The sequence below is a fragment of the Copadichromis virginalis genome, linkage group LG5, assembly GCF_057382275.1.
Source record: "Copadichromis virginalis isolate Kocher_CV1m ecotype Utaka linkage group LG5, C_Virginalis_male_GT1.1, whole genome shotgun sequence".
In the NCBI taxonomy this organism is placed as follows: domain Eukaryota; kingdom Metazoa; phylum Chordata; class Actinopteri; order Cichliformes; family Cichlidae; genus Copadichromis; species Copadichromis virginalis.
In genome coordinates this window covers 2670771-2684048 of record NC_140622.1, presented here as the reverse complement: position 1 = coordinate 2684048, position 13278 = coordinate 2670771, and the positions used below count along the sequence as shown (strand labels likewise).

The 13278-nt window shown below is 45.7% G+C and overlaps 1 protein-coding gene across 3 annotated transcripts in view; it reads right to left on the bottom strand.

Annotated features, from left to right (window-relative positions):
* Positions 1-13278, bottom strand: part of LOC146708743 (receptor-type tyrosine-protein phosphatase gamma-like) — a 372141-nt gene that overhangs the window by 116639 nt on the left and 242224 nt on the right. For all 3 annotated transcript variants that reach the window (XM_085455573.1, XM_085455574.1, XM_085455575.1), the window contains exon 6: positions 1288-1354. In XM_085455573.1, coding sequence (XP_085311699.1) covers positions 1288-1354 — 67 coding nt within the window. The remainder of the gene's footprint in view (positions 1-1287; positions 1355-13278) is intronic.

Here is a 13278-nt window from a genome sequence, read left to right as displayed (position 1 = left end):
CTCTGAAAGCAGAGCCTTTCAGCGCCAGTGGGAGACTGAATATATGTTTACAGACATGCTGGTAAACCGTGTGTCTTAGTAGTGGAGCTAATGTGGCTGTAATTAAGGAATTTAATTTAAGACGGCACTACAAGACAAAACGTCAGGATAAGCTGAAAAACCCAAATGCAGAAACTACAGAAAGTAGAAGAGCTAAAGAAGAATCTGACATTTCAGCAGACGTTTGTCACCAGAGCAAAATCACAAAGTGAAGCTGTTGCGAAAGCAAGTTTTATCGTGGCAGAGGAGCCAAAGCAGCCCGGTACCGCTCTGAAGAGCTGCAGGATAAAGCTGTGCGACGTCTTGTGTCCAGACAAAACGCAGATTTTGGCAAATGTGAGCCTGAGCAGAAATACGATTGCTGATCGGGTTTGTGAGATGGCCACTGATTTAAGAACACAGCTGTGTGAAAGAAGCAAAAACTTCACTGCATACTCGGCTGTGGATGAAAGTACAGACATGATGGACATTGCACAGCTGACCATCTTCATCCGTGGAGTGGAAATATTGAACATTAAATCGAGGCACGGGACAACGACAGGAAAAGGCGTTTTTAAAAACGTTTGTCAAAGTGTTACCGACATGAAACTGCCCTGGGACAAACTTGTTGGACTTACAACAGATGGAGCGCCGGTGCTGTGCGGTGAAAAAAGCGGACTAGTCCGCAGGATGGGAGTAAAGATGCAGGAGGAGAAATGGCATGTATGATGCGGTGAAGGCGTTTCAAGTGAAGCTGTCACAAATGCACCAGTGCAACCTGCCTCACTTTCCCGGTTGCCAAGTAATGTTGAACCAAGTCAGCGCACTTTGCTGAACTGGAATAATATTCCTGTCTGTTTTTATTCATATTTATGTTTAAAAAACATTGTTTTAGTGTGTTCAATAAATGTTTATCTTGTTTGGCCCGCGACCTAAAGTCTGCCTTGAGTTTTAGCCCCCTGTGCAATTGAATTTGACACCCCTGATTTACAGCATCCTGCCATGCAATTGCATTTGTCCCTAACCACCTGAAACCCTCACGTTAACTTTTATCAAGTGGAAAAAAGTTGGTGTTCATCCAGGTGCCCTGATGAAGTGTGTGATTCGCCTCACCTGTTAGTGTTATCCTTATCCTCAGAATTGTTTTTAGTTTAAAAGAAGATTTTTGACGGATTTCAAAAATATGTTTTCTCTTGATTTTATATATTAGGGAATATCTACACTATTGAAGTCCTTCCTCTCTCAGCACTAACTGGACCTGCCACTCACCATGATGGACCACACCCTTTAGGCCATGGATTATGGGGTCAACGGCAGGATTGTCCCTTCCTCCCACCTAAGGAAGAAAAAACAAAGATATTTATTAATTGTGAAAAACAAATACTGAAAACACAAGCTTTGTAAATTATACATTTAAATGTTTATAAAATAATTTTGAAAAATAGTCTACAGTCAGTGTGAAGGTCTACAACATTAAATTCTGCTTCTGTTTCATAAATCCATGAAGGACAACAACAGTTTAACATTATTCAGTTTTACACATTTGTTTTTGCTAAATTTTGCTGTATTCTGTGTTTCTGCAGTGCACTTCTCACTAATTTTACCACAATGATGAACTCCGTTACAATATGGATTTTCGTTTATTTATTTAATTCACCCTATGGCAGCTGGGATAGGCTCTCTCCCCACGTCCCCAAATTGGATAAGTGAAAGACGATGGATGGATGGATGAGTTCAATCTGAAACTGGTGCCTCCAAATGGTGTAGTGGTTAACAGATTTTGTTAGTAAATGAAAGATTCAATTCTAGCCATTGACAAAAAATCCCCCTCAGAAACTTTGAGCAAACAGGAGATGAGAGGAAAAAAACACAAGTGTGATTAGAAGAAACAAACAGCAGCATTTAACAACCTCTTTAAGGTCTTTTCTATCTGAACTCACACTATGGGATGTCAGGAATGTGTTTTTCATTGTCTTCAGTTAGAGCATCACTGTTGTAATGTGGACTGGAAATCAACAGAATGCATAAAAGGCAGTGAAATAATAGCAAATAACTATTTTGTCCAGACTGAAATGTTTCAAGGACACAGGCCTAGTTTAACATTTGAAAAGTTTGCATTCAAATTCCCATAAGAGACATCTTGGAGAGCCTTACAAAAGGCGCCTGGAAAGAAGTGCTGTTAAATGGCAGAACACTATATTCCTTCAGTAAGTGAGCTCTGGGGGGACAGTGTCTGCCTGTCATTTAATCATTACCTATTATTAATCTCTGGCCCTTATCCACGTGTCTCTATCCCATCTTCATCCCCTCGGCCGGATCGGATGTGGCCTCCTGGAGAAGGGCTGGACATCTCAATTTGGAGTTGACCTTGGTTAGAGGCAGCAGGCTGGGGTATGCCTTTGGGGGTATCCCCTCGGCTGGCTGCCTGTAAGTTGGGGTTTTTCCCGGTGGATGACAGGGTTTGTTCCCTGCGCCTTTGGGTCAGGAAATGGGTCCTGACTGTCATCTCCACTTATCTAACTGGCCTTCTTGGAGTCCATGGGTGGAGTGCTTGAGAATGCTCCACCTGGGGGTTACTTTAAACGTCCATGTGTGCAACAACAGTGAGGCCTATAGGGGAGTGATTAGGAGGAACGGCCTGGATCTGAATCCGAGCAATGTTCTGTGACTCCTGTGCAAACCACAGTGTGTCTATAACAAAAATCATGTTCAATTCTAAGAGCGTCAAAAAGTGCTCGTGGCACCAGGACACTAGGCTGCAGCCCAATCTTATCATCATGTGGCTGCATTTTCTGGTGTGGAAAATACATTATTAGACATTAGGGTTTTTATTGGTAACATGTTAATCTAGAAGCTATTGACCATGCATAGGAGAAACATTCTGCTCGGGTGAAAAGAGGTGCTGAGTTGTCAACTGATCACTACCTAGTAGTGAGTTTGATCACGTGGAGGGGGAGGATGCTCGACAGATGCCTGCCTGGCAGAGGCCCCAGTGAGTGAGATCTTCAACTCCCATTTCCAGCTGATCTTTGACATGGAGACTGGGGACTTAAGTCTGAATGGACCTCCATAGCTGAAGTTTGTGATAACCCCCAAACCAGATGATGGTCACCGGAGGCTGAGAAAGGGCTTGGTTAGCCTGTGGGACTTCAGAGGCAGCTGATAGCTACTGACGGGCCAGCATTATTTGCTCTAATTTCTAACTTTGGATCCCCCAGGCCTATCTTCAGATGATGTGTTCTGCTCATTGCAAGAACTAGAGAAAATAACCCAGAATGTTCCCAGGCACCTCTTTTATACTCATTTGCCCTTTGCTTCCCTCTCTCTCCTGTCTTCTCTGGACACCCAATAACATACAACCACTTTATACTAAGGCAAAGGTTACTTCATTAAAATCACTTCATCACGTTTTCTTCTTTTCTCTTATTCTTAACATAGAAAATTTGATTACATTTGAACATTCACGTATTAATATACCTGACTTCATGTTTTATTCATTTTATGAAATTTTACTTCAGTTAAGTTTTTCATCTGTTCATCCTTATGTGAACAACTATTATAGCATGATGTAGTTGCATAGGATTGTTTTCTTTTAGTTTTTCCCTTTACTAAATCCTATGGCAGTACAGTCTCTCTCTCAATCCAACCTCTCTCAACACCTGCCTTTCATAGCCAGCCTGTCTCCTACACCAAACAGAAAGACGAAGGACTAAGCAGGCAGAGATGGATCATTATCACCCCTCTGACCATCATCGTGGTTTATGGCCAGTGTACATTATGAAATACCCACCTCAGAACGTATCAATGCAATGGTCTGATTCTCAACAACAGATACGCTGAACTCGTATACATTGAACTTTCTGGAATGAAAAAAAGCCTCTCAACACTGGCCCTTGGGAGACTAAATAAATCTGACCTTTGACATGCCTCACTGACCTGAGATCAGTGAGGGGTGCTACAGCGGCAGAAAAGTTCCTACAAAAACTTCAATAGTACTTACCCATACTAAGGGAACTGTTCCTTTTTTGTTACAGGAGGTGGAACGTCTTTGGGCTGGACAATTTACTTTCAATGCACAACCTCCCACTATTTAGGTTTCTAACATCTGTGTATGGTCAAAATGTAGAAACTTTTTTTTGATTTAAACCAGTAAATATGGAGATGCCCAGCTGGAGCCAGATGATTATGCTATGCTATTATCTAGCATGTACTATACCTCTTCCTCCAACTCTGCTCAATGAGATGCATTTGTGATGAGATATCACAAAATGAAACCAACTGGTTGTGCTTAAACTCATCCAGCTGTTCAAGAGCTTCAGACTTCTGGCTTGGATTTTAAAGCCTCAGTTATTCAACATGCCTGTAAACCACCCTAATTTCTTGTTCCTTTGCCCTCCCCCTCAACTGCTTCCACCAAATAAGAAACATTTGTATTTACATAAAGCGCAGGTTTTGTCTCTTAAACCATCAGGGAGACAGGCCAGGATGGCACACAGGCATGATGAGTAGAGGAAGTGGAGGAAGCCAGAATATGGAAAAATCCCACAAAAACACAGGTAGAGTACTCTGAATAACAAATAGCTTGACACATCAAAGTCAAAAAGTACTGACTACCAGACTTAAAGGTAACCGGTAGACCAAAATAGGACATAATTAAATACTCAAAGGGCTGATCTAAAACTAGGATTGGGCACGGCAGAAGAGAACTTTTGTACTGCGTTGGCTTGCCTTTCAACCTCTGAGTAGAGGCGGAAATGAGGTTGCAAATACAAGCGGCAGAAATGAGTTGGTGAGGAGTTCAGTCATTTAAGAGGGACTCAGAGTAGAGATGCCACTCCTCTACGTCAAAAGGTGCAATTTAAGGTGTTTGGGGCATCTGATTAGGATGCTTCCTAGCTACCTCCTGGGTGACACGCTGCAAAGATCTCTCAGCTGGCCAGGGAACACCTTTGGGGCATCTTTTCCAAGGTCTTGTCTGTTGTGGTAGAACCCAGCCTCTATTGATCCTGTGCTTGGAACCTGTTCCTATTACCATGATCTAATCATGGCAGAGCAGTCCATCTATGTCCAGTCATTAGAAGAATTTATCGATATCAGCCACTTCTTCTATCTACTACTGGTATATGCCATACATGGCTCTGTCCTTACATGATGGTTCCTTTTCTTTGTTTCTATACAGAGCTGCTTATGGAGGCACCAGCATCAGGTGGCTGCTCTCCCCAATCCCTCAATCTAAACTGTCCCTGATGCTCAGTACCTACACTTTCTCTTTACAAATTCTATTGGGGTTCAGTTATTCCTGAGCACAACCAAACCATGATAGCTAATTTAAACAAATGTATCATCATCTTGATTGTGGCTTTTATACAAAAACATGTTAAAGATGTTGTACATCACCTGCTTCACAAACCACCAGCAGAACTCATCCCCCTAATTCCACTAATACTTTTTTTTTCATTAACCTGTACAACTTCAATATGTGTGCAGCCCGTGAAAAGAAATGGCAAACAATTAATTGTAAGGCAACGTGAGACAGCCTCAAACTTACCCAAAAAACATGAATTGTGTAGTTATTTCAAACAACTGAACAAGTTAAGAACTGGAACTACAATAAACACCTGGTGAGAGAAACAGGCTATATGAATGGGAAAGTGGATAAAGAGAATTCAAAGCTACCATAAAGACACAGTGAGACTATGGCAGACAGACTCATTTAGGACAAGAAAAAAAGAAAGGAGGACAGTGGGAATTAGAGTTTTATTATTAATTCTTGTCTCTGAAGGCCCACAGGCTCGTCCCCTTAAATCCTCAGCCACAGTGCTTTCCTTTACAATGTCCTACTCCCAATTTCTCTTTCCATCCACTTCTCCCTTTTCAAATTATGTACCTCTCTCTCTCTCTCTCTCTCTCTCTCTCTCTCTCTCTTCATTCATCCCTAAAGCTCCCTTTTTCTCTCCAGGGACAGGCTGATGCAGTGACAAATTAGAGGAAAAAAAAGAAACCACAGTAGAATGTGAGATGTCCTCATATTTTTTTCCCTATAAAAAGTCTCTCTCTTTCTACAGTGATTCCTCTCACGGTAATCCATCCAAGTTTATCTATTTTGAAAGTTGGTGACCTTCACAGAAGTAACATTTTAGTGGCTTATGTGACATGTACATAGTGGCACAGATATACTTCTGTTTTACATACTGCTTCTGTTTTACGTACTATTCTAGCTCTAAAGCTCTTAAACAATTTAAAATTGATATGGATTTAATGAGTTCAAGTCTCATGTAAATATTGGAATTATAGTTCCAGTATCAGCTAATAAAATGCACTTTTTAAAAATGTTTAAAGTAAACTTGTTTATTCTTTCATTGAAGAACAATTTTAGCAGTTTAGATTATATTTTGTACTGAATCTGGATGGCTGCTCAGATAACTGTTGACTTTGGTGAATTATCTTTCAAGAATTTAGCAGTATAACTAATTCTTGTGATTCAATATTACGGCTCATGGTTTTTACCTGCAGTGCATTTTTCTAATCAAATTTTACCCCTCCGCAAATTGCTACCTTATCGTGGTGGAGGGATTTGTGTATCCCAGCGTTCCCAGGGGCTATGTTGTCTAGGGGCTTTTGCCCCCTGGTAGAGTCTCCCATAGCAAATTGGTCCTGGGTGAGAGACCAGACAAAGAGTGATTCAGAAACCCCCTATGAGAAGACCACAGAGGGAACAGTTCACCCTGCCCGGGATAGAGTTACCGAGACCCCTACCTGGAGTCAGGCCTGGGGAGGGTGCCCGAGGGCAAGTGTCTGGTGGCCGGGTCCCGGCCGGACACAGCCCAAAAAAGGGACATGGGCCCATATTCCTGCAGTCAGGAGGCACTGTAGGGTTCGGGTGCATTGTGAGCCGGGTGGCGGCCGGAGGTCCCCGGCCTCCAAGACTGGCAATTGGGACTTGGAATGTCACCTCTCTGGTGAGGAAGGAGCCTGAATTAGTGCGTGTGGATGAGAGGTACCGGCTAGATATAGTCGGGCTCACCTCAACGCACGGCTCGGGCTCTGAAACCAGTCTCCTGGAAAGGGGGTGGACTCTGTCTCGTCTAGAGTTGCTCCTGGTGAGAGGCGGCAGGCTGGGGTGGGTATCCTGGTATCCTCTCGGCTTGCTGCCTGTATATTGGGGTTTCTCCCAGTGGATGAAAGGGTTTGCTCCCTGTGCCTCCGCGTTTGGGAACAGGTCCTGACCGTCATCTCCACTTATGCTCCGATGCACTTATGCAACCTGTTGGGTGATGGGCTCTGTCAGGGCTGCTCTTTGTCACCGATCCTGTTCATAATTTTTATGGACATAATTTCTATGCGTAGCTAAGTCGCGGAAGGCTTTCACTTGGGTGGTCTCAGAATCTCATCTCTGCTTTTTGAGGATGATGGTTCTGTTGTCTTCATCGGGTGATGGCCTCCAGCTCGCCTTGAAATGGTTTGCAGCCTAGTGTGAAGCGATGGGAATGAGAATCAGCACCTCCAAATCTGAGGCCATGGTCCTCAGCCAGAAAAGGGTTGAGTGCTCAGGGACGAGTTCTTGCCCCAAGTGGAGGAGTTTAAGTATCTCGGGGTCTTGTTCATGAGTGACGGGAGAAGGGAGTGGGAGATTGACAGACAGATTGGTGGTGCAGCTGCAGTGCTGTGGATACTGTACCGGTCTGTTTTGGTGAAGAGAGCTGGGTGTAAAAGCGAAGCCCTCAATTTACAGGTCAATCTTCGTTCCTACACTCACCTATGGCCAAAAGCTGTGGGTAGTGACCAAAAACGAACAACGAGATTGCAGATACAAACGGCGGAAATGGGCTTCCTCCGAAGGGTGGCTGGCCTCTCCCTTAGAGACAGGGTGAGAAGTTCGGTCATCCAGGAGGGGCTCAGAGTAGAGTTGCTGCTCCTTCACATCGAAAGGAGCCAGTTGAGGTGGTTTGGTTATCTGACAAAGATGCCTCCTGGGTGCCTCCTGGGTGCCTCCTGGGTGAGGTGTTCCTGGTATGTCCTACCGGGAGGAGGCCCCCAGGCAGACCCAGGACACAAAGGAGAGATTATATCTCTCAGCTGGCCTGGGAACGCCTTGGTGTTCCCCGGACAAGCTGGAGGAGGTGGCTGGGGAGAGGAAGGTCTGGGCTTCTCTGCTTAGGCTTTTTGATTGCACTCCAGTCATTACGGTTCACAACATATGACCACACATGTAGTGTGTTACTCAGAGGCTTGTCAGAGTCGGACGATGCCCCGACCGGTCGACCTGTGTGTGTGTGTTTGTCCTCTTCTCTCTCTCTCGCACCTCTGCGAGTGTTACGCGGTCGCGTAGCAACGAGAGACCTCTGACCCGGAAGTGCTGCCACTCTCAGCTGCCTCACCTGCGACCGATTCCTCGCCAGCTGCTGCCAATTATCCACCACCGTGGCAGGACTATTTAATGGTGTGGCTGAGTGACAGACAGCGCTGGAGTATTGCACCAAGCCTGGTAGTGACTCAAGCTCAGAGAGTGTTAAAGAGAGTGTTCGCGCGCTGGGGGCGGCTAATCGTGTCTGTTTTGCCTTTTTCCCAGGAAGCGAACGAGACAGAGAGACGGAAGGGGAGACTTCACTGAATTCCAGGAGATTTGTGGACACACGAGGGGAGAAGAGGAGAGGAGCACTGAAGGGACTTGCACTGTGGATAACTGTGGATTGGTTTTGGCTTCACTGTAAATAAAGACACTGTTCAACTTAAACGAGAGGTCCGCGTCTGGGTTCGCTAACTCACCATCCTTAACAGAATACTCCAGCCATCAACATGGATCCAGCGGACACTGTCCCGGTTCTGCGGGAACTCTCGATTCAAGGTGAGATGTTGGACGCCATGAAAAAATTATGAAACACGTTGTTGATGAACAAACTGAGTTGCGGCAGCTGGTCACTGAATTAAAAGAAATTTTGCTAACTCCACCTGGGGCCGCAGCTAATGTTCTGCCGCCCGGACCGTCTCTTAGCACAGCTGCTGCTTCTCCTCTGCTGATAAATGCCCAGAGTCGGGAAAAGAGGCTGCCCATCAGTAGCCGTGGGGATATTGACGGGTGTCACCGCAAACATCTTTCCCCACCAAGTTAATTTTCAAGTTAATTGATGAAGCCCTGGCCCAGAAGTTGGGTATAACTGTTGAACCCTTACCAGAGGTCCTCCAGGTGGCAGCTCTTAATGGTGCCCCCTTAGCTAGCATCACCCATCGCACTACAGATCTAACTCTCTCTCTCTCCAGCAACCACATTGAACAAATCAGCCTGTTCCTGTTCAAGGCTCCTCACACTCCGCTAGTTTTAGGTTACTCCTGGCTCAAACACCATAACCCGCAGATCGATTGGAGGAAGGGCAGGATAACTGGGTGGAGATCGGAAGGGCAGGATAACTGGGTGGAGATCTCAGTGTCATGAACAGTGCTTACGTTCTGCTACAGCTAGCCAGACGCACACAAGTCAGTCGTCACCAGATGCTTCACCCGATTTGACTACAGTTCCGGCTGAATATCACGACCTAGCCCAAGTGTTCAGTAAGGAAAAGGCCAAGTCTCCCCCCCCCCCATCGTCCATACAATTGTGGGATAGACTTGCTTCCCGGCGCTCCCTTGCCCACTAGCCGTCTGTACAGTATCTTGAAACCAGAGCATGAGGCAATGGTGAGCTACATAACAGATTCACTGGCGACCGGGATAATCTGGCCGTCCACCTCTCCCCTTGGGGCAGGTTTCTTCTTCGTTGAGAAGAAAGACAAGACACTCCACCCCTGCATTGACTTCCGAGGTTTAAACAAGATAACAGTTAAGAACAAATACCCGCTTCCTTTACTCACCTCTGCTTTTGAACTCCTTCAGGGAGCAACCATCTTCTCAAAACTTGATCTCCGCAATGCTTATCATCTGATTCGGATCCGCCAGGGGGATGAGTGGAAGACGGCGTTTAACAGACACCTTGGGCACTTTGAGTATTTGGTGATGCCATTCGGGCTCACAAATGATCCAGCTGTTTTTCAGGCCATGATAAATTATGTTTTACCAGACCTCATTTATCACTGCGTTTTCGTTTATCTAGACGACATCCTCGTGTTTTCCCAGTGAAAGTAAAGGAGGTGGTGGAATGGCCCGAACCCAAGAACCGTAAGCAGCTGCAAAAGTTTCTGGGATTTGCCAACTTCTATCGACGGTTTATTCGCAATTTCAGTCAAGTCGCCTTGCCCCTCACCAAACTAACCTCTCCTAAGCAGTCATTCCAGTGGTCTCCCGGCGCTGAACAAGCTTTTGAGAAACTCAGACACCTTTTTTCCTCAGCTCCGGTGATGGTGCAGGCGGACCTCAGTCAACCCTTTTTGGTGGAGGTGGATGCTTCGGACGCAGGCGTGTGGGCAATCCTATCCCAACAGGTAGACGGAGAGTTACACCCATGTGCCTTTTTCTCTCAACGTTTATCTCCTGCAGAGAGCAATTATAACGTTGGAGACCGGGAGCTCCTCGCCATAAAACTGGCCCTCGAAGAGTGGCAGCATTGGCTCGTCAGTGGTAATTTGGACAGACCACAAGAACTTAGCCTATCTCCAAGAAGCCAAGAGACTGAACGCCCGGCAGGCCAGGTGGGCTCTATTTTTCACACGGTTTAACTTAACAATCTCTTACAGACCCAGCTCCCGCAATCTCAAAGCGGATGCGTTATCACATCAATTCACCCTGGATCTTGACCCTGAAGAGAAGGAGAAACCCATTCTGCCCTCCTCGTGCTTTGTGGGGGCTCTGACCTGGGAGATAGAGAGGATCATCAAGGAAGCTCAGCTGTCAGAACCTGATCCAGGGACAGGTCCAGAGGGGAGGATGTTTGTTCCCACGGCAGTCCGAAGTAAGGTCCTTCACTGGGCCCATACAGCCGAGTTCGCCTGCCACCCAGGTAAAAACCGCACTACTGCCTTTCTGCAACATTTGTTTTGGTGGCCAACTTCAGGGAAGGACGCTCAGGAGTACGTGGCGGCTTGCCCTGTTTGTGCCCGTAACAAGGCCCCCAGTTCACCTCCTGCCTCCTTCGTCCATTGCCTGTACCCAGACGCCCGTGGTCTCATATCACAATGGACTTCATCACTGGTCTCCCACCCTCTGGTAACACGGTCATCCTGACCATCATCGATCGCTTCTCTAAGGCTGTTCATTTCATCGCTCTGCCTAAACTCCCTTCAGCCCTGAAAGCTGCCAAGATTATGACACAGCAGGTGTTCCGTCTCCACGATGTTCCCCAAGATATAGTGTCCGATCGGGGTCCCCAGTTCACGTCCCGGGTATGGAAGGAGTTTTGTAAGGAACTGGGGGTCAGCTTATCTTCCGGCTTCCACCCTCAAATTAACGGGCAAACGGAACGAGCTAATCAAGAACTCGAAGCGATGCTACGTTGTGTAGTCTCTTCCAACCAATCGTCATGGAGCAATCAACTGGCTTGGATTGAATATGCCCATAATGCTAGCACGTCGGCAGCCACTGGAGTTTCCCCATTTGCGGCCTCCCTGGGGTACCAGCCCCTGCTTCTCTCTGTGTCAGAAGGGGAATTGACGGTTCCTTTGGTTAAGCACCACATGCGGCACTGCCGACAGGTATTGTGTGCCACCCGAACTGCCCTTTTGAGGACCGCCGAGCAGAACAAGAGAACACCGCCGCGTTCTGGCCCTCGCATACCGGGTCGGGCAACAGGTATGGCTTTCTGCAAAACATGTTTTCTGCAAAAAAAAGAGCAGTCGAAAGCAATTTTTGGTGTGCATGATGTAAACAATTTCGTCATGTGCTTTTTGGGGTTAAAGGAAGATGTGGACAAATAAGATGATTTGTTGTTGTGTAACTTGGGCAATCAGCAATGAGCTCCCAGCAACCCTTGCTGTTGACCTTGACATGACTTTCCGCAGTTGCCATTGCGTTCATGCTCATACAATGCCATGTGCTTGGCAAACTGATGTTACCGAAGCTGAATTGCTGGAACTTGCAAGCGACTCTGCTGCAGTGGTCGGTTCTTTAGAATTTTACCCTGTTCTTTGGTCAGGTTTTTTTTTATCTGGTAAAAGGATAACTCGACAGACGAACCCAGTCTGAAGCAAAACTCCATTGAACAGTTCCAGTTAACTGGATGGCGAGCCAACCCAAGAGTAGTTAAGATTGCTGAGGTTGTATTGAAGCCAGAGTTTCATTTCCATTGTGTGTTGGAACAGGTACCTGCAGGACTTCAAACGTTCCTTCTTCACCAGAGTGTGGTAGGACAAACAGTTAAACAAACATAGAATGGGCCCTGATGATCCATCAGTTATCAGACATTCATTCAAACATTTGACTCAGAGAAAAGCTGTATGCCATCCATCCATCCATTTTCTTCCGCTTATCTGGGGGCAGGGGCGCGGGGGCAGCAGCCCAAGCAGAGAAGCCCCTGACCTCCCTCTCCCCAGCCACCTCCTCCAGCTTATCCGGGGGAACACCAAGGCGTTCCCAGGCCAGCTGAGAGATATAATCTCTCCAGCGTGTCTTGGGTCTGGCCCCACTTTAATTTATTTTTGGGGAGATATTTTGTATTTTATTTTATTGTATTAAGTACATTTATTTGCAGCTGCGGTGTGTCAAATATATAATTTTATCCACTGTTTATCCTGGTGTGGTCCTTCATTATTGATGTTTATACCTCTTAGATTATCTGATACTGGCCTAGTGAGAGTTTGGTCATTCTTGCTTAAAAACTGTAAGTAGGGTTACAATTTTGTATCAATTGCTTTTGCTGAAAATGAATTACAGTTGTCCAGGCTAGAAGTAATTAACACATGAAATAGTTTCGCAAGACAAGATGTCTCTAATTTTGGAGCTATTGCTCAAATGCAAGAAACCAGTTTGCATATTAAACATATATTTTTATTCTCTTCAATGACTTGAAGAATCTTGAAGAATCTTCAAGTCATTTTTTGACCAGAATATCCTTCAATGTTACTTGAGGCCAAGGTAATGCCATCTAGAGTACACATCTAGTTAAACACCATATTTAAGGACACGGTTTAGCACACTGGGATGAGCAGGCGACCATATGCCGCATGGCTGAGATGCTTTCCCTCTCTCTCTCCCCCTGCTTTCCTATCACTCTTTAATGTACCCTTTGAAATAAAGCTGTAAAAAGGCCAAAAAACACACCATATTTAAAGGATTTTTAGGGTCGCGTACGTAACCTCAGTTTTATCTGAAATGCAGTTTATCTAATTCATGTGTGTC